The sequence below is a fragment of the Budorcas taxicolor genome, chromosome 15 (assembly GCF_023091745.1).
Source record: "Budorcas taxicolor isolate Tak-1 chromosome 15, Takin1.1, whole genome shotgun sequence".
Taxonomy (NCBI): domain Eukaryota; kingdom Metazoa; phylum Chordata; class Mammalia; order Artiodactyla; family Bovidae; genus Budorcas; species Budorcas taxicolor.
In genome coordinates this window covers 42,092,451-42,114,831 of record NC_068924.1, presented here as the reverse complement: position 1 = coordinate 42,114,831, position 22,381 = coordinate 42,092,451, and the positions used below count along the sequence as shown (strand labels likewise).

Genomic DNA, 22,381 nt, shown 5'->3' with positions numbered 1-22,381 from the left:
TTTTTAACAAAAATAGTATTTTTAAATTAAGGCACATACATTGTTTCTTTTAGATACAAATACTATTGCACACAACAGACTACAGTATAGTGTAAACACAACTTTTATACACACTGGGAAACCAAAAAATTCACATGACTCACTTTATTGTGATACTTGCTTTTCTTCAACTCACAATATTTCCAAGTGTCTATACTTACACTTCTCTTAAAAGATTCCTGAGATGGTGAAATCAGATCAAAAACTTGTTCCTGCCAAAGAAGCCCTCATATACACTTTGTATTCCCCCTAATATATAAAGATATATTAGCAAAGACAGAAAAAAATAAGTAAATTCCTAAGCCAAGTCTTCACAATCACTACTATCTAAACTATATGCTGAAGAAACTGTTCTAAAATTACACCAGATTAACACCAATATTACTGGTCTGGAGTTTCTGAAACTGCCCTTTCCAAAAGCAGTATGTTTGTTCTCTGTTCTTTAAACACTATATCTAAGATATTTTATCTTCTCAAAAATTATAAATATACATTTTCTAAAACTCATTGGACAGATAATTCTTTCATGCTGGGGAGGTAATTCATGTGAATTTTGAATTTTGAGTCATTTAAAGTACATTTGTCACTACTGTTTTTATATATACTTATTTTCTTTACAATAAAATTAAAACTAAATATATTTCCTATGATATAAATAATATTTATTAAAGTGAATTTTAAAACATGGAAAAATAAAAGTAGAAATTTTCTTAGTGATAATAATATCTTTTCTAGCACATTTTATCTCTCTCTCTCACTACATATTCTTCTATCTTATTCCAAAAATAAAGTGGTTTACAAAAATAAAGATACACATATTGATTGCTTCTAGTCAAATATTTGGTAATGTTACAGGTTCATTCTAAACTGCATAAGCAAGATTGAAGATCTAAAAATAGTCAAGGGAATTCTGAAGAAGAGTAAATGGAGAAGTCAAACTCTCCAGATTATAAAACTTATATTAACCTTTAATAATTAATACAGTATGGTAAATAGTATCATTGAGGGTTAGAGGGCTAATGAAATCAAGAAGCCCAGAAACAGGACTATGAGTGAAAATGTGATAGGGATGGAGGCACTATAATTCAGAAGGAAAAGTTAAAACAGTTCAATGAAAGAGGGTAATACAACAAAGCATTTTTAGCTCATGGTCTCTGATGTCAGACTGCCTAGATTAAACCCTAGCTTAGCCACTCACTAGTAGTGTGACCTAGTATAGTATCAATTCTCTTACTACTTGTGTTTTAGTTTCCTCATCTGTAAGGAAGATAATAATACAATACCTACTTCATAAGGTTCTTGTGAGAGTGGAACGAATTATTATAGGAAAGCTTTATAACACACACACACATATTTCCCCTGAATAAATCTAAAGCTCTTTTCCAAAAGTCTAGAGTATATTCATCTGAAAAACATCTCAGTCACTGCATATTCTATGGCATGACACCAAGCTTCTAAAACTAAAACCCCACTTCTTTTTCCATCATATCATCCATCTATTCCCATATATTCCCATCATATCACCAGCTACTTATATTTTAACAACAACAGTATTCAATAAAGGTTTAAATAAAAAATCGCTTATTAGAGAGAAGATATAGCTATTCGTCACTAATAGGTTTTCTTCTCAGGACCAAATCCATACACAATTTAGAATAAGCATCTAAAACAAATATCACTTTAAAACAAAGTTCATATTCTTTAGTTGTACAGATAGTCTTCATAAAATTCAAATTTTGGGTTAAAGTTACTGAAAAATAATATTTTTAACTGTATTTAGAAAATTCAAGAAAGGCTCATGCCCCAAGATCTAGTATTGAACACAATTTGGTTTTCTGGCTGCCGTATCTGTACACTGCTGCCCTCTAACGGGCAGTATGGTAATTATAAAGGACCACATTCACCAACTCGCACCCAACTTGGTCATATAATGACTTCAGAGAAGACAGCAGAAATGAGAGACATTTTAAGGCTGGTTGAACTCTGTATGTTCTTGGAAACATGTGATCTTATTTATAACTCCAAATGAATTTAGAACAATCCCTTGAAGACTACTGAGCTCATTAAAAACTGCCTACCAATTTCATTGTTTAATCACCATGTTGAAATAAGAAAATGAATTATTTTCCAGTAGAACAAAGAAACAGCCAAATGGTCATCTTTGATTTTCGAGAAGTGCAAATATAAAGTAATAACTAAGGATTTAGACAACTACATACTTAAGGTGAACATAATTCAGTTCAAAGCAACAAGTTGGCAAAATGTACTATCATTTAGAGGAAATTTTAAAGTTGGATAATGATTTTCAAGAAGTGAGCTCTGTAATCCTGCTTTTAGAGAATACTCTATTAATGGGAAGTACAATGATTTTCTCAGACTTGAAAAACTGACATATAAACCATCTGGTCTGGAAACACGGATTTTTCTTTTGGCAAACTAAATGAGAATATGCCTAAGGCTTACAGAAAACAAGGCTGAGAAAGCATTTCAAATAAAAGCAAAACAAAACAAAAAGGTCCAAACTCTACTGGAAATTCAAAGTAGGCACATTGGGGAAAAAAAACTTCTTCCACACTGGTCTCAACAATGAATGATAAATCAATGTGTCTCTATCAGAGGCTACCAAGTTTCCCATTAGTTTACGTATTTAATAATTATTTAATGTGCACCAATCATATCTAGAGCTGTTATACAAATTCTTAAAAATCCATTCAAATACAGTCAAAACAAAACTATCATTGGACTGAATTGTTAAACACTGACAAAATGGACTTTTTGGACTTGCCTGACTGTGAACTCATTTGCTAGAATGAAACATCCTCAATTTTCCATCTCACTGGCCTTTCAATGATCACCTAACAGAATTAATATCTCATCCTTAATACAAAGAAATCTGGTGTATGACTTTAATATTTGAAGTGCTGGCTGCCCTAATTCAAGGTTTATTGACCTTGACACTATCGATATTTTGAAGTAGATAATTCTTGTTTGGCAGTGAGGGGTGGAGAAAAGCGGGTGTCTTGTATATTGTAAAATGTTCAGAAGCATCGTTGGCTTCTAATTAACTATATGCCAGTAGTATACTCTCTGGTTTTGACTACCAAAAAATGTCTCCAGACACTGCCAAATTTCTAGGGAAACAGTTTGCCCCTGTTAGAACAACTGCTCTATTTATGACTCTAGAATGGAGGCTGCATGTTCTAAGACATGTATCCTTTTTACAAATACCAAAAGAGCACAAGTGACTAGCTAAGAGACCTAATACTCTCACACAGCTGCTGGCATGCAAATTAAGGCCATAAAAGATAAAACTAAAAACCTATTAAATGGCTAAAATTAAAACAACTGAGTACACCAAGCATTGGTGAAGATGCGAGGCAAACAGAACTCTCATATATTACTGCTGGGAATGCAAAATTGTATAGATTCTTAAGAAAACAGTCTGGAAGTTTTTTATAGAGTTATGATCTTGTTACGACTTTTCTAGCAATCTATTCCTAGTTACTCACTCAAGAGAAATAAATATGTCCACATAAAAACCTGTCAGACTGATTATATTCTTTGCAGCCAAAGATGGAGAAACTCTATACTGTCAGCAAAAACAAGACCTGGGGCTAACTGTGTCTCAGATCGTGAGCTCCTTACTGGAAACTTCAGACTTAAAGAAAGTAGGGAAAGCACTAGACCATTCAGGTATGACCCAAATCAAATCCCTTATGATCTTACAGTGGAGGTGACAAATCGATTCAAGGGATTATATCTCGTAGACAGACTGCCTGAAGAACTATGGACAGAAGTTCATAACACTGTATAGGAGGCTGTGACCAAAACCACCCCAAAGAAAAAGAAATCCAAGAACACAAAATGGTTGTCTGAGGAAACTTTACAAATAGCTGAGAAAAGAAGAGATGTGAAAAGTAAAGGAGAAAGGGAAACATATAAGCAACTGAATGCAGAGTTCCACAGAATAACAAGGAGAGGTAAGAGAGCTTTCTTAAATGAACAATGCAAAGAAATAGACGAAAACGATAGAATGGGAAAGATCTCCTCAAGGAAACTGGAGATACCAAGGGAACATTTCATGCAAAAGATGGGCACAATAAAGGACAGAAATGGCAAGCACCTAACAGAAGTAGAAAAGATTAAGCAGAGGTGGCAAGAATACACAGAAGAACTGTACAAAAAAAGTCTTAAACTGCCCAGGAGAAACACAATGATGTGGTCACTCTCTAGATCTAGAGTCGGGTGTGAAGTCAAGTGGGCCTTATGAAGCATTATTAAGAACAAAGTTGGTGAAGGTGATGGAATTCCAGCTGAGCTATTTCAAATTCTAAAAGATGCTGCTGTAAAAGTGCTGCACTCAATATGCCAGCAAATTTGGAAAACCCAGCAGTGGCCACAGGACCGGAAAAGATCAATTTTCAATCCAATCCCAAAGAAAGGCAATGCCAAAGAATGTTAAAACTACCACAGGATTGCATTCATTTCACAGCTAGCAAGGTCATGCTCAAAATCTTTCAAGCTAGGCTTCAACAGTATGTGAACTGAGAACTTCCAGATGTACAAGCTGGATTTAGAAAAGGCAGAGGAACCAGAGATCAAATCACCAACATCAGCTGATTCATGGAAAAAGCAAGAGAATTCCAGAAAAATATCTACTTCTGCTTCACTGACTATGCTAAAGCCTTTGACTCATAGACCACAACAAACTGCGGAAAATTCTTAAAGAGGTAGAATAGCAGACCACCTTACCTGCTTCCTGAGAAAGCAGGTATGCAGGTCATACCTGTATGCAGGTCAAAAAGCAAGTTAGAACAGGATATGGAACAATGGAGTGGTTCAAAATTGAGAGAGAAGTACGTCAAGACTGTGTATTATCACCCTGCTTATTTAACTTATACGTAGAGTACATCATGCAAAAAGCCAGGCATGATGACACACAAGCTGGAATCAAAATTGCCAGGAGAAATATCAACAATTTCAGATATGCAGATGATATCACCCTAATGGCAGAAAGCAAAGAGGAACTAAAGAGCATATTGATGAGGCTCAAAGAGAAGAGTGAAAAAGCTGGCTTAAAACCAACATTCAAAAACTATGATCATGGCATCTGGTCCCATCACTTTATGGCAACTAGAAGGGGAAAAGTGGAAACAGTGGCAGATTGTATTTGCTTGGGCTCCAAGATCACTGCAGATGGTGACTGCAGCCATGAAATTAAAATACGCCTGCTCCTTGGATGAAAAGCTATGACAAACTAGACAGCATATTAAAAAGCAAAGACATCACTTTGCTAACAATAGTCTGGGAGTCAAGGGTAAGATTTTTCCAGTAGTCATGTATAGATGTGAGAGTTGTACCATAAAGAAGGGTGAACAAAGAACTGATGCTTTTGAATTATGGTTCTGGAGAAGACTCTTGAGAGTTCTTTGGACAGCATGGAGACCAAATCAGTCAATCCTAAAGGAAATCAACTCTGAATATTCATTGGAAGGACTGATGCTGAAGCTCCAATAATTTGGAGTCCAATACTTTGGCCACCTGATGCAAAGAGCTGACTGACCCTGATGCTGGGAAAGATTGATGGTAGGAGGAGAAGGGAGTGACAGAGGATAAGTTGGTTGGATAGCATCACTGACTCAACGGACATGAGTTTGAACAAACTCTGGGAGATACTGAAGGACAGGAAAGCCTGGCATGCTACAGTCCATGGGGTTGCAAATAGCTGGACATGGCTTAGTGATTGAACAACAAAAATCTTTGAACATGTTTAGGGTGGTTTTACTCACAACTGCCAAAATTTTCCTTCATTTGCTTAACAGATAAATAAAACTTTGCTTAGCCATACAATGGAATAGTGCTCAACAATAAAAGGGACTAACTGATTCATGCAGTGACAGGAATGAGTGTGAAATGCCTTATGCAAAGAGAAACCAAACTCAAATAACTACATAATGACACTATGAAAAAGGCAAAAACTAACTACAGAGACAGAAAACAGATCAGTTGTCAAGAGTCTGAAGTGAGACAAGGATGTGACTATATCGGAGTATTAACAAAATCTGGGGGAAGACAGAAATGTTCGATGCCCTTAGTGTTGTGGTGATTGCATCACTAGATTCATTTGTCACAATCTACCTATTGTACTTTAAAAACGGTAATTTTTATATATGTAAATTATATCACAGTAGATCTGATTTAAAAATGAACAAACTAAATAGGATGGAAGAAGGAATTTGATTTTTATGCTTTGGGTTGAGGGCCTCATTTTATCATGACAATCTAAGTGGTTATGTTTTAACTTTAAGATGAAAGATGATTGCAATATTTTACTTCTTTCCTATAAAAACAACAACAAGAAATCGCTTTATTCACCGTTGGCAAAGAGTACAAATATCATCAGTTTAGATGAAATGTGCCTAGTGGTGAAATTTACTTTCTGCAGAAATGTAAAGGAAACAGACCTAATTGATTTAGAATGGCTATTCCTGCATTTGGGCTTTCTTTTCTCATTAGAATTTTCAAACTTATTTGTTTCAGTGCTGGGCAATGGAATACCTATTAAACACAAATAGAAATCTCATATTATAAGAAAGTCCAAGTCCTCTCATTTTTCGTTTAATTTTTAAGAAAACAGACAAGTTACACAATCTAGCAAATGATTATGTACTACCACAGATGCAAAACAAATGAGAAAAACTGCACTATGTAAAACAGCAAAACACATGCCCAGTTGATTTCCTGATGCCTTGGAATCGATGCTTATAAAGTTCTTGTTCTGCATTATTTTAATATTCTCATTTTGCATTCAGCTAGTTGATTATTATAAATGTATACTAAGACTCATAGAGAAAGAGCAGTGCAGGAGTTAAATATGCTGTCAGCAAAGATGACAAATATGCAGACATCAAAGATTCTGAAAACCAAAATAAGCAGTCACAGTATCATCAACTGGGCATGGAAAGAAAAACTGTACCAGTATATGGCCAATGAAAATGTTCACAGTATAACTCTGGAACACTTACACATTTGTCTCTAATGGATTTATTTATTTTCCTTCTTTATTCCACCTCCTCTTTCACCTCCCAAACTCATCAGAAACTTTTAATTATTTAGGAAGCTCCAGAAAGTTAAAAGAGCAGCTAAATCCAGCAATTCATCCTACTCACATCTACTCACATTCCTGCTCTCTGAATAGCACAATAAAGGAGTGGTGATAACAAAGTGAACAATTAAGGTTCGTATCTGAGGTACTTCAAAGCGAAGTAAAAGAGAGAGGCTAGATACACATACCAGACTTCAGTGCTATAAAGTATTTACAAACAACTGAGTGGAATAACCAGGTTTCAATTCTAACCCAATAATAAGGAAACAGTCAAATTATATGCTTGGCTTTTGCTTACCAAAAGGGAATTTTAGAAGTGTGATGATTTAAAAAAAAATGACTAGTTAAAAATAGAACCATCTGGATTATTTTCCTTGCATTGAGACCATCCTTTCTCCCTCCCCTCAGCTTCCTGTACAATCCAAGAAAGTAACTTTACCATCGTGACTGCTTTTTAACTTTAAGTATTTATTTTAGGAATGTTAGGACCATCAAGAACTTTAGAATCACAGAACTAAAAGGAATCTCATAAAGTCTGCTGACAGTCCACCGGAATATTCTCAAATATTCATTCATCATATACGTGTATCCTCTTCTCAAGGATATTAGTGGAATCTTGTACCTAGAAAATGCCTGGAACTAGTACGTGCCTTGAGAAGGCAATGGCACCCCACTCCAGTAATCTTGCCTGGAAAATCCCATGGACGGAGGAGCCTGGTGGGCTGCAGTCCATGGGGTCCCTAAGAGTTGGACACAGACTGAGCGACTTTACTTTCACTTTTCACTTTCATGCATTGGAGGAAATGGCAACCCACTCCAGTGTTCTTGCCTGGAAAATCCCAGGGACGGGGGAGCCTGCTGGGCTGCCGTCTATGGGGCCGCACAGAGTCGGACACGACTGAAGCGACTTCAGCAGCAGCAGCAGCAGCACTTGCCTAATATACATACTAAATGAGTAGATTTGATTAAATTAAATGGAACAGAATTAGACTGTGGAGGGGAAAAGCTCAATAAGGGCTCAAGAAATGAGAGAACATTTGAAGAGCGATATCCACATCTTACCTACTAATAATACAATCCCTCATGATGATCGCTTACTAGTGTCCAATAAGATGCAAGCTGTTTGTGTGTTACATTCACTCTCAAGAATGCGTAATTACTAGATACTTATTTCACTTCAGTTTTCAGTTTTGTGCTGGTTTAGTGTAAGTTGGACTTCCCTGGTGGCTGAGACAGTAAAGTGTCTGTCTACAATGTGAGAGACCTGGGTTTGATCCCTGGGTTGGGGAGATTGCCTGGAGAAGGAAATGGCAACCCACTCCAGTACTCTTGCCTTGAAAATCTCATGGACAGAGGAGCTTGGTGCAGGCTACCATCCATGGGGTCGCAAAGAGTCGGGCACGACTGAGCAACTTCACTTTCACTTTAGTGTAAGTTAGGTATCATTAGGTTATAGATTAAATTTACATTATCCTTATATATTTAAGTGACTTTGTTTTTGCATTATAACGGCTTGGCACATGTCCTTCCGTACAATGCATACTCAGTCCTGTGATAGAGACAAACCTGTGTCAGAACACCAGAGCTCTGGTCACTTACTGGCTATAGAATTTTGCAGTTTTAGAATAATCTTGTAGAAACTTAAGAAATAAACATTCAGTTATTAAAGAGATCAGTCCCAGAGTCTCAAAAATTGTTTCCCATTTAATGTCTTGCTATTCTCTGAAATCCATAAATAAATCACTTCTAGTGAGGAGAAGGCAATGGCACCCCACACTCCAGTACTCTTGCCTGGAAACTCCCATGGACGGAGGAGCCTGGTAGGCTGCAGTCCATGGGGTTGCTAAGAGTCAGACACGATTGAGCAACTTCACTTTGACTCTTCACTTTCATGCATTGGAGAGGGCAATGGCAACCCACTCCAGTGTTCTTGCCTGGAGAATCCCAGGGACGGGGGAGCCTGATGGGCTGCTGTCTATAAGGTTGCACAGAGTCAGACACGACTGAAGTGACTTAGCAGCAGCAGCAGCAGCAGCAGTGAGCAAAGAAAAAAACTTTCTAATCTTCAATTTCCTAACGTATCGATTTCTGCCCTATCTATCTCAAAGGGCTATTTACAAGATGAAATGAGAAAATACATTAAAGAGCTTTATAAAGAAAAAAGTATAAAGTCAACCATTGGAAGTACCACTATTTGTCTAACTGGAGATGAGTCAGCCTAGTGGGAGTGAAAGAACATAGTCTTAGGTATTATAGAGATGAAAATTCCTGAATTTAAAAAATCTGGATTCAATCACTTAATAACCATTTAATAACCACAGGATCATGAATCAATTATTCCCAGTAAAATGGGGATAATGACACCTATCTTACATTGTAAAGATTAGAGATAATGTATGTAAAGTGCTTAATCCCATACCTGGCACGATGTGCTAAACACTCAATATTTATTTTAATTACAATAGGTCAACATAATTTTCTCACGTGATCACCCTATACATTAGTTCTATAAAGTTACCATAAATGGCAAAGACGAGCAGAGAACAGAAGTTTTCCTTCTGATAGAACTCTTTTTTAAGTTTTAGCATATTGAATAAGAAACAGTTTTATCATATTGGACACAATTATAAATGTGCAATTTAGGATATCAGTCCAAGGGATAAGTTTTAAAATAACTTCAGAAATAAAATTCATAAATAACTGAATAATCATGAAACAGAGAAACACAGTTTAGTATCCTGCTTTTATCCAACTGGTTCTTAGATTTTGAAAGGATGTTACAACCCACAGATTAATGATGACCCAACAACCAAAAAGACCCACCTATTCAAATATGAAGTTAATTAAGCAATACCACACGCTAGTAAAGTAATGCTTAAAATTCTCCAAGCCAGGCTTCAGCAATATGTGAACCGTGAACTTCCAGATGTTCAAGCTGGTTTTTGAAAAGGCAGAGGAACCAGAGATCAAATTGCCAACATCCCCTGGATCATCGAAAAAGCAAGAGAGTTCCAGAAAAACATCTATTTCTGCTTTATTAACTATGCCAAAGCCTTTGACTGTGTGGATCACAATAAACTGTGGAAAATTCTGAAGGAGATGGGAATACCAGACCACCTGACCTGCCTCTTGAGAAATCTGTATGCAGGTCAGGAAGCAATAGTTAGAACTGGACATGGAACAACAGACTGGTTCCAAATAGGAAAAGGAATACATCAAGGCTGTATACTGTCACCCTGCTTATTTAACTTATATGCAGAGTACATCATGAGAAATGCTGGGCTGGAGGAAGCACAAGCTGGAATCAAGATTGCTGGGAGAAATATCAATAACCTCAGATATGCAGATGACACCATCCTTAGGGCAGAAAGTGAAGAAGAACTAAAGAGCCTCTTGATGACAGTGAGAGAGGAGAGTGAAAAAGTTGGCTTAAAGCTCAACATTCAGAAAACGAAGATTATGGCAACTGGTCCCATCACTTCATGGGAAATAGATGGGAAAACAGTGGAAACAGTGGCTGACTTTATTTTTCTGGGCTCCAAAACCACTGCAGATGGTGATTGCAGCCATGAAATTAAAAGACGCTTACTCCTTGGAAGGAAAGTTATGACCAACCTCGACAGCATATTCAAAAGCAGAGACATTACTTTGCCAACAAAGGTCCGTCTAGTCAAGGCTATGGCTTTTCCTGTGGTCATGTATGGATGTGAGAGTTAGACTATAAAGAAAGCTGAGCACTGAAGAATTGATGCTTTTGAACTGTGGTGTTGGAGAAGACTCTTGAGAGTCCCTTGGACTGCAAGGAGATCCAACCAGTCCATCCTAAAGGAGATCAGTCCTGGGTGTTCACTGGAAGGACTGATGTTGAAGCTGAAACTCCAATACTCTGGCCACCTGATGTGAAGAGCTGACTCACTGGAAAAGACCCTGATGCTGGGAAAGATTGAAGGCAGGAGGAGAAGGGAACGACAGAGGATGAGATGGTTGGATGGCATCACCGACTCGATGGACATGGGTTTGGGTGGACTCTGGGAGTTGGTGAGGGACAGGGAGGCCTGGCGTGCTGCGGTTCATGGGGCCACAGAGTTGGACACGACTGAGCAACAGAACTGAACTGAAGTGATACTAGGATACTGACCCCAAATCCTTCTTAACTATATTTTCTTTAAGATACATCTCCCCTCAACTTTACACTGGAAGATAATACTTCTCACTTATTTTCCTTGTTTTTAGTAAAAAGATTTAACTCTGAAAATCTTCGCATGCAGGAGAAATAACTAGTAATCATTAGCCAATATCCACTTTTCTATGTGCATCTTAAGTTCTCTTCTCTCCTGGTATCCAAATACAGACTTTAACACATTCTAATCTTTAACTTACTGCATTTCTTCATCAGGGAATACTTTCACCCTTGAGTTTGTATAGCACCTGACAGTTTTCCTTCTTTAAGCTTTTCACTAGTGTATATTCAATGCAATGCACTTCAAAGTTTTTCACGATACAATGGATAGTCACTGAACGAAGCTAAAGCAGAATACATCGGTCAAATCTGTCTCAGGCAGTCCTGGTCTCCATGAGTCTAATCTTTTTTTTTTTTCGAGTTCTGAAGTCTTTTTATTTTATTTTTTTAAATCTTTAATTCTTACATGTGTTCCCAAACATGAACCCCCCTCCCACCTCCCTCCCCATAACATCTCTGTGGGTCATCCCCATGCACCAGCCCCAAGCATGCTGTATCCTGCGTCAGACATATCTCAAAAATATTCAATATGCTCTTAAGAAGAAGAGACCAAAATGAAAATCACAATGAAGGCAAGTGATAAACTGGAAAACTGGGACTAATATGTTTTCATAACATATCAATTGACAGGAAAATCACTTTGAAAAATGAGGTCTATTTTGATGTACAGTACCAACTTTAATATTTTGGAACTCATAGTCTCAAGGGTTTTAAATCAGATCAAAAAAGATCATTACTAGGAATATGAAGCTTTTGAATTTTTCAAAGAAAATACTTTATTAATACTTTTAAAATTAATGACTATCTACATAAATATACTTACGTACATTTTTAAATAGTTGCTCAGCAAGTTCTCTGACATGCTTTATCATCTTCATTGGGTTATTTTCTTCAACTTTAATTCGCTCTACTTCAAAAGCTACCACCTTGGAAAAGAATCAAATGATAAAGCATCAACTCTAAAATATGCTGAATTAGCAAACCATGTGATGATTTCATACAATTTGCAAACTAAAAGCATATAATATGCATATTATTATTAAAACAAAGTATTTTATATTTTTACTGGGTTTCAGTTCTATTCTAGAGTTAATCAAGTCCTTGGATATTCTCGTGGTCTCTCTCTCTGATGATTAATGGTCCTGTTTTTTCTTGGGAAAGTCATTATTTTTGGAACTCAATGAGATTCTGTCATTCCCTAGGCCTCACTCAAAGAATTCTCTCACTCAGAGAATTTCAGATAGTCAGAAAGTCTCCAAACATTTCCCTAACTCACAAAACATGAACTAAATGTTCAAATTGGGTCACTCTAGTTCTAGTTCTGCTAACAGCGTGATTTGAAACAAGTCACTAAGACTCCTGAGCTGCAATTTTTTCATCTCTAAAATAAGATTAAGAACAAGATGACCTTAAGGCTCCTTCTAGTTCTCAAATTATAGAACCTCTGATCCATTTCCTTACCAACTAATTTACTGGAAGAACCATGTTATTGTGTTCACTTGGAGTGGAGCAAAGAGTACTGACAGGAAAAACTGAGGTATGAAGAGGAAGTAAATAGATGGATTTTTTTTAAGGGTATAATATAGGGATTTTCATTCGTGCAACTAATAGATTCACGGGAGCAGACAGACATATAAAACTATGACTCCACCTATTGTAGGCCAGCATTCAGAAGGATTGCCAAACAAAGTCAAATGCTTCTTCCCTTCTAACAGGTCTATTTGATGGGTGTCTGTGGATAAGACAATAGACAGTACTCAAAACTGCTCAAACCTCCATAAGCCTTGTGTGTGGCAGGCTGCCCTCAGCCAAATGAAAACAAGGCAAGAGCAAATGCAGTTGGCCAAAGAGAGAAGAAGAAATTACTTAGGTCTGAGGTCTCATCTCTTTTGGGCCCTTGACAGAAGTATATATATGAGTAACTGGCTTTCAAGTAATAACATCAATAAGACATTAAAAATCATCACTGTAGACTGAACACAGAAGTAGATGAACACTAAGGGGAGACTAACAGGAATTAGCCTACTAGGAGTCTTGAACAGATCCTTGCAGTATTATTGTTTTCAATCTGAAGAACATATATATATATATATATATATATATATATATATATATATATATATGTGCATCTGTTGTGTATATGAATGTACATAATAAAAGATAAGTTATATAAAGTTAGAGACATAAAATACAGCTTAATGCTGCCCAGTGGCTTTCAGAGTCATCTACTTGGGGAAAGTCTGTAGGAGGTGGTGAGATATGAGCAGAGTATGAAAAACGGACAAAAAAAGAGAAAGAGAGCACTTTGGGCAAGGGAAGCACTTATAAAAAATAGAGTCTGTGGCAAGCTGGCAAGCACGTTTTCTGGAAGTAATCAATCTGAGTTATTAGTTGTGATGAAGCTGCGAGAGAGTATTACTAAAGGAATTTGTATAGCAAGAAAAAGGGTACATAAACCCAAGTTACTATTTCAAATGCTTGAGACTATTAAAATGTAGGTGCTAGAAAGGACCTTGGGGAGCACCTAATTCATCCACATAAATCATTATGTATCAATTACTTAGTTCAAGATCTAAAGGGTGATATATGTATTAGGTAATCAATGATCAATCATATTAGAGAATCAGAGATCAAGAAGTTATCAGAAAAAAACTGTCCACCTCAGGGCGCTCTCTCCGAGATCGTCACATGTTTTCTGTTATTATTAAGTAAAGCATTTGGTGTAGATCGCCATACTCAGAACGAAAGCATGTACCTTTTCTTTTATTCTGACTTTACTTAACTATCTTTACAGAGAATAAAAGACCCTTCTCTAAACAAAGATTTAACTTCTCTGTATGAGATAAAACCACCAGCAGCAACAAAGGTCCATATAGTCAAAGCTATGGTTTTTCCAGTAGTCACGTATAGACGTGAGAGTTGGACCATAAAGAAGGCTAAGCCCTGAAGAATTGATGCTTTTTAACTGTGGTGTTGGAGAACTCGTGAGAGTTGCTTGGACTGCAAGGAGATCAAACCAGTCAATTCCAAATGAAATCAACCCTGAATATGCATTGGAAGGACTGTTGCTGAGGCTGAAGCTCCAATACTTTGGCCACATCACTTGAAGAGCCAACTCACTGGAAAAGACCCTGATGCTGGGAAAGATTGAAAGCAAAAGAAGGGGGCAGCAGAGGATGAGATGGTTAGACAGCATCACCAACTCAATGGATACGAACTTGAGCAAACTCTGGGAGATAGTGAAGGACAAAGGTGCCTGGTGTGCTGTAGTCCATGGGGTTTCTAAGAGTTGGACACAACTTAGTGACTGGAAGACAATAACCACCACCAGCAGCATAACACAACAACAATCACCAGCAGCATAATATGATCACTATTACTATTCTCCATTACTCTAGGTACTAGGAGTGGTTTTCTTTTACAGACTTCTGAGAACATTTACATTTCTTGGTTCTAACATAATGCTCTTCCAGAAGTTTAAATGGGAGTAAGAGTCATTGTTCTATCTATCAGAATGGGCTTCTATGAACATAGTTAATGATAAATGGAAAGATGAATCACAATAAGAAAAATCAAAACTAACACAAAATAGCATCCTTATTTTGAGTTGCATCTGCTCGAACTCTTCCTTTATATGGCCAATTCCTTGAACAAAAAGACTAATTGCTTGAACACAGAGACTAAATCTGCCTTTCATATATTTAATATCTCCTAAAGGAAATATGAGCTCTGGATTGGGAAGATCCCTTGGAGAAGGGAAAGTGAAAGTCGCTCAGTCGTGTCTGACTCTTTGCGACCCTGTGGACTATAGCCCAACAAGCTCCTCAGTCCATGGGATTCTCCAGGCAAGAATACTGGAGTGGGTTGCCATTTCCTTCTCCAGGGGATCTTCCCGACCCAGGGATTGAACCCAGGTCTCCCGCATTGCAGGCAGATGCTTTAACCTCTGAGCCACCAGGGAAGCCCAAGTGAAGTCACTCAGTCGTGTCCAACTCTTTGTGACCCCATGCCTACCAGGCTTCTCCCTCCATGGGATTCTTGAAGGGAAGGGCTCCAGTATTTTGGCCTGGAGAATTCCATGGACTGTATAATCCATGAGGTTGCAAAAAGTTGGACACCACTTAGTGACTTTCACTTTTACTTTCAAAGAAGCTACATAAATGCCAGAAAAAAATCAGCATTAGTTAAGAATGGTTTAGCTAAATGCAAAGAAAGTGCTAATTCTTACTTGAAATTTGCTATATTTTCCAAGGATTAGTACTTAAGAAAACACCCTGATTTGTGGTTCTTTTATGGAGAAACTGAAATTTTGGGCTCCTTACTTTATTTCCCAAGCTTTGATTAAAATAAAGATAACAGTAAAAGTAAATAAACAAAAAAGAATGGGTTAGTTAAACTATGGCTCTAGGACACAGATTTAATGTAATTGCAGTTTGAAATAACATATTTATACATTAAACTTGGACCTTTCTCTCTATAAAACTGGTAAGTTCTACCTATACAACCACTGTCAATTTTTCGAAAAGATTTTAATCAACTATTTAAAATTCAGTTGTTCAAGGGAATTTCCCGGTGGTCCAACAGTTAGGACTCTGAGCTTCCAACGCAGGGGGTACAGATTTGATCCCTGGTTGGGGAACTAAGATCCCACAAGCCAAAAAAGTATTCAGTTGTTCAAAATTTCTATGTATTTTACCTCTGAGACATCCTATAATTATATTTTTTCTAATCCACATTATAAACACCAAAATCTGATATGTATAATAAATTTTTTTTATCTTAATTAAATGTTTAAAACACTGCTTCTCTACTTTTAGCTACTAATTTTGTCTGTAAATAATGCATTCATTTGATAATAAGTATACCTCATCAAAGAGATCACAGGATCTATAGGGAGGACCTCTTTCTGAAACAAAACCTGCAAATGCCATTCCATTGAGAACTTTAGTGAGGAAATCATTCTCAACTAGACCACGCTGTCCCAAGAAAGCTGTCTGTAAAGAAAAACAATGTGAAATGAATAATGAATAAGTTATCACTTAGCAATGAATGAATGAATGGTCAAAACAGTAACATACTAGAAAGATCAAAGTCTGAATAAATGTCTTCATGCATAAGTATGTTGTTATAATATACATTTCTCTCTAAAAGGGCTTTGATACCTGAAATACTACATATATTGAATAAAAATAAGCCTGTCTGTAAAGCAGGAGCAGAAATCAGAAATAACCTCAATTTTAAAAGAAAAATCAATTTAAAGTTAACATATTCTAAAGGAAAATGTATCAGTTCCACAGTATTATTAAAAATTATCAGACACCTGACACTAAAACAACACTGTAAATCAACTACATTCCAATAAAAATAATTTAAAAAAGAAAAAAATTATCAACTAGCCACACGAAGCAGAGATATTAAATAAAAAAATTTGATAGATTAAACTCAAAATACATGGCTAGAAAAAGATTGCCAAGTTCTTTTAATTAAATTAGAGTTTCCATTTTGGACAGACACAGTATAGTATTAGATCTTACCTTGTGAAAATGTATTACTGGTTCTGCGTGAATTCTTATAAGCTGTAAGCATGATCTATATCCTTGGAAAAGTTGTGCAAATAATCTAAGAAAAACTGCACGCACTTCCTTATCCTGAAAATATAAGAAGAAACATGATAGATAACTGAATTTCTTAAAAAACAAAAGAAAAATCACAAATTAGAAAGTTGTAAAGAACCTGAGAGATTATTCAATAAATCTGTGCTTCCTATGCAGAAGTCTCATTTGTAGCAGAACTAAGTAGTGGGCATCTAGTCTGTGCCACAGTTGGACAGTGTAGGCTGTTAAATAGTTCCTTTAAAAACTGAACCTAGTAAAACTTTCCTCTAGTACATCCAATTTTCCTCGCAGAAAAAAACATAAATCAGAGAGTTTCTGCTTTCACCATGTTAGAGAAGAGCATATTTCCCAAGACATTTGATTTTTATCGCCATCGAAAGAATTACTGTCACAAATACAAAAGAAAAAACTCAAGACTATTTTAAAAGCTTATGATATTATTCCAAAGTTTATACTACTTCTAAAAATCTATTCTTACATTAATAAAGTATGACTTGAAAGTCTGTTTTGATAATTCAGATTTTAAAAAAATCATAGTTGTAGAACTCTAAGGAAACTCTCAGATTTAGTCGATCCCTTATTTAATTGATGAAGAAATAGTTAAAAATGCTTCATAACTCATCAAAGGTATGCAGTTCTATAACTTTTCATACTAGCCGCAAAGCTCATCACTAAGAAATGCACTGATCAAAATAAAAAAGAGGTCTCTGCTGTATAGTCACTCTTTTATGACTTTCAATTGGAGCTACATTTATCCACTCACTCAAACTTGATTTTCTCCTGTGACCAACGACCTCTGTTTCCATTTTTTATAAGCTTCCCTTTTTATCCTTGCCTGACCCTTTCGATTTGATGCTTGGCACAACTTTTCAGGCTCTAATCTAGGTTCTGATTTTTTTGTCCCATACTTAGTCATGCCTCCTCAGAGCAAACAGTCTTAGCCTACTCCTCTCCCAATCAATGTACTGCCTGTGGCTTCCCCTTCAGGAGGTCACAAGGTCAATCAGTGGCAATTCTCCTAATTTCTAATTTGGCACACCTTTACTAGGCTGTCCATCTAACTCTCACTATACTTAGCTTCTTTGAAAAATATACAAAGAAAAGCAACTCTTTTTAAAAACATCAATTTTAAATATTAAACTTCTTACCAGCATTTTTGAGTGGGATAAAGCTGTTCGTGGAGGGGGAAAAGCATGATCGGCTACTTCCAAATCTGGGTGTAGAATCTAAAGCAAAGAAGCTCTGTTATGTAAAATACCAATAAAACCTATTATTTGATCTACTGGTGGCATTAAGATGAAACAGTCTCAGTATGTGAACTACAATATATTCACTCCCTCCAGGAAAACATTAGCTGAGGCAGCTCTGCATGTACTATGTGAAAAGATATACAAGAAAAAAATATTCAATTAAAATATCTGTTACAGGGAAACACCCATAGTTTGGTTTCATTTATTTGAATACAGCTGATCCCTTCTCCAGGGGATCTTCCTAACCCAGGGATCGAACCCAGGTCTCCCACATTGCAGGCGGATTCTTTACCAGCTAAGCCACCAGGGAAGCCCAAGCATACTGGAGTGGGTAGCCTATCCCTCCTCCAGGGGATCTTCCTGACCTGGGAATCAAACTGGGGTCTCCTGCATTGCAGGCAGATTCTTCACCAGCTGAGCTGACAGGGAAGCCAAATACCGAGCCACCAGTATCACCAGCCGAATACCAAGCTACTACTATATATAGTAGTATACCATATACATATATTTCATTTATATGATATAAACAGAAATGAAAATGTAAAGTTCTGAAATACACACTGAAATATAAAATAGTAGTCACCTCTGAGAGAGGATCGTCTAGGGCAGAGCTATTTATCCATACAGTTGAAAATTTAAAGCATTTATTTTTATGTTTTTTAAATATAATTAAAAATTAATTAATGAAAATACTGAGAAGAAACAGAATAAGTTTGTGAACCTCACAGTCCAGAGGGGTGACAGTATAACACAATGTGACAAGTGTTATAAATATATAAAATAATAATATGTGAATATAAAGTATAATTAATTCAACCCCAAAAGAGAAGGCAACATTTGTGTTAGGCTTTGAAGGAAGGCAGGCTGAGGGGGCATGTGGGAAAGACACATCCATGCAGGGCTTACACAGGGAAAATAATTCTGCATCAGTAAGCAGCAAATTTTTGTCTTTGCAGAATTACTTTCAAATACTGAAGATCTGGTATTATATTCTTACAATAGACCAAAAAGCTCAAAACAATACTTATGAACGACACCAAAATATCAATAATATTTATAATCTAGTCATCAAATCATTATCACAGTATAGTAATGTCTTCATGTCTATAAAAATGTCCCTGATTACCACACTGTGTAATCACCTGATTATAATTATTTACTGACCAAATGAAGCTGATATACTTGTATGTCAAATCTCCCACACAGTCCATCAAATATGGTCTCTTTTTAGTCCTGTATGCTTATGCACACTGCAGCATATGATCCAGCAAAGTGTTTGAAGACTGCATAAACAGGCATACTCAGTTTTACCAACTCTGCATTTCACTCATTGTCAAATTTGGTGGCACAAGTGTTGAAGGTTAAGGTTTAACAGGGTGCAGCAAAACCTCTACCAAAAGCCACGGACTTAAGAACTAAAATCTTAACCTATGTTAATTTTGGTATTTAATCCCTCAATAATTGAAAACATCATTAAGTAAATGTACATTAACATTTTTAAACTTATTTAATATTTCTAGAAACATAAAACTTTTTCAGTCACTCAAATACTATCTTCTTAGCTTTTGCTATATCCATATACCACCGACGTAATTGTTTAGCTAATATTTTTATTTGAAATGTCTTTAACAACTCATCTCTTTAACTCTAGTATTTTTAGAAGATATCATCTGTGAAATCACAGGTTTTGTATGCTATTTTTAATAAAATAAACATTATAATAAATATATAACTATTAAAATTTAAAAGTTGCCACATACCACCCTAAATCATCTCCATACTTCACTCTGGGAAAGAGGTATTTGTCATCCTTTATATAAAGCATTCATCCTACCGATAATGACTAAGAAACAGAGGATGGAATGTGATTTGCTCAAAAATACCCAGTGGCAGGATGCTGACTGGAATTTAGGTCTCCTAAATTCTAACCTAGTATGCTTTTTACTCTATCACACTTGGTATTCCAGATTACAAATTATATTGGGAACAAGTCAGTCTTCTCTAAAAGTTCCCATCCTACACACCACTACAACAACACAAGGACCAACACAACTTGGGAATTTCTGAAAATAAAACCCCTCTTGGTAATCCTAGACTTCTGAGTTCCTATCTAAGTTCCTATTTAAGGGGGGAAAAAGATTTTAAACAGCTCAGACTAGAATACTACTCAAGAAGAATATGAAAGCCTTAATTCTAGTAATAGCTTGAAAGGGAATGAAGAATTTCTAAGTTTCAAATTTCTGATGATGGATAAGTGGGCTACTAAAAGGTTGTCAGTAAAATAAAATACTGTGCTTTGAGCTTTTAAAAATAAACAAAGGTTGACAAAAAATAAATTTGCTTCAATGAGAAACACTCAGATCACAAGATTTCTTATAGCTTCAATGCACAGAATACTGACATTTATCAGTACGTTACATCTTTTTGTAGTAAGCTGGAAACACTGGCCAGTCCTCATCACACTGCTTTGCAAGAAGCACATGTACCAAAGAGAAATGAGATGTCGTTGAGAAAGGTGAAGGAAAGGGAACAGGTGCTAGCTTCTAATGAGGGAAGTTAGGAGATTCAAGGATTTTGAGGCATAGTCTGGTCTTATTTTCAGAGGTGTGTTAATACCAGAACAAATATTCACTTAGGATTCAGAGTATACTCTTTAGATAATATTTTATAAATTATCCTGTTCTAACACTATATGAGAATACATATATATATTTTAAGAACATATAACTCATTTTTAAGTAATTACACTGTCAATGAATGATATCCAATTACCTTAGTTTAGATTTAAATCAAGAGAAAAATGCTTCAAGAAATTAAGTAAATTAAGAAAGAATATATCATACCAAAGAAAGAGCTGCTTGAGTCTGTTGTAGAAGTGGTTCCGGAAGGGAAGACAGGTGAATACATTCAGGAATTTTAATAGTGCCTCCATCCAAGTCAGCTATGATTACATCTAACTGAAGAAGATTAAAAAAAAATCTATTTAATAAAATGTCTTTCTAGATTGATTTTCAGCTACTGTATATTTCCCAGTTTCCTCTGAAATTAGATGTGACATATGACCAAGTTTCTGCTAATGGAACATGAAAAGTGATGTGCACATTTTCAGGCATTCAAAACAGAGGTCCAGTCAGGCCCTCCTGTGCTTTCTTTCCTCTTACTATCGCTGAAACTATGAACTAACAACCCAATGTTGAACACATTCAGAGGATGACAATGCCTTAAGCGGATTCTAGTGGAGAAACAAGAAGCAAAGAAGCATGGTCCTTCCTTGAATGAGTTCATGGAACAAACTGGTCTGACATAACGGAACACTTCTACAAACTGCTGCATGAGTGTTAAATAAAATTCCATTTTGTTTAAGCCATTGCATTTTGCATGCTTTATTATAGTAGTTCAGCCATATCCTAAATAACATGGTAATCGCAAGAGTTAACAAGCAAAGCAACTAGTATATATCGAAACAGCACTGTTCAGGTAGCTAAATCACTAATGTTTAGCATTTTACAAAATCTATTTTAAAATAACATGAAAAATTTAATAGAGAAACCAGTCAAAATTATGGAAGGTATTATGTTGCTAACAGGATTAAAATTAATTCTAATTTATTCAATGAAAAGTTAAGAAATTCACTTCTGTCAATATTTGGTTTGTCTAACTTCCACAGACTGTTTTTATTTACTGGGAAAAAAACTGCCTACAAACCAAATGAGTGAGTTTTTAATTAGTACTAATGAGTTTTGACTTAATGCTTATGCATTTACAGATATTTTTATATGTTGATATCAAAGTTAAAAAATTATCAATATATAAAGTCAGAAAAAAAAATGAGGGTCCTGTTTATAACTGCAATGTGCAATGGTCTTCTGTCAGTTTAAATGACAATTATGATTTGATTACAATTGTAATTATACAAAAGTACCTACAGAGCTTACCTCTTCACTGGCATTATAACTAAAATCAAATTAGAATAACAAACTCTTTAGGATTTGTGAATCACAGATGTCATATAACCCAACCTTTCAATGAAGAATTTTTCTTAAACTCCCTGAAAAGTGTCATGCAATCTGTCTTTGCACTCTACTTAGAGTACTCTTCACATAAGGAGACACATTCATCATCACTGGGCAGC

General features: G+C 36.0%; 1 protein-coding gene across 1 annotated transcript in view; it reads right to left on the bottom strand.

The window, feature by feature from the left end:
- Positions 1-22,381, bottom strand: part of SBF2 (SET binding factor 2) — a 505,755-nt gene that overhangs the window by 204,976 nt on the left and 278,398 nt on the right. The window contains exons 9-13 of the mRNA XM_052653316.1: positions 21,093-21,206; positions 18,148-18,225; positions 16,919-17,032; positions 16,250-16,378; positions 12,212-12,310 (exon numbers count right to left, since the gene is read on the bottom strand). Of these exons, the coding sequence (XP_052509276.1) occupies positions 12,212-12,310; positions 16,250-16,378; positions 16,919-17,032; positions 18,148-18,225; positions 21,093-21,206 (534 nt within the window). The remainder of the gene's footprint in view (positions 1-12,211; positions 12,311-16,249; positions 16,379-16,918; positions 17,033-18,147; positions 18,226-21,092; positions 21,207-22,381) is intronic.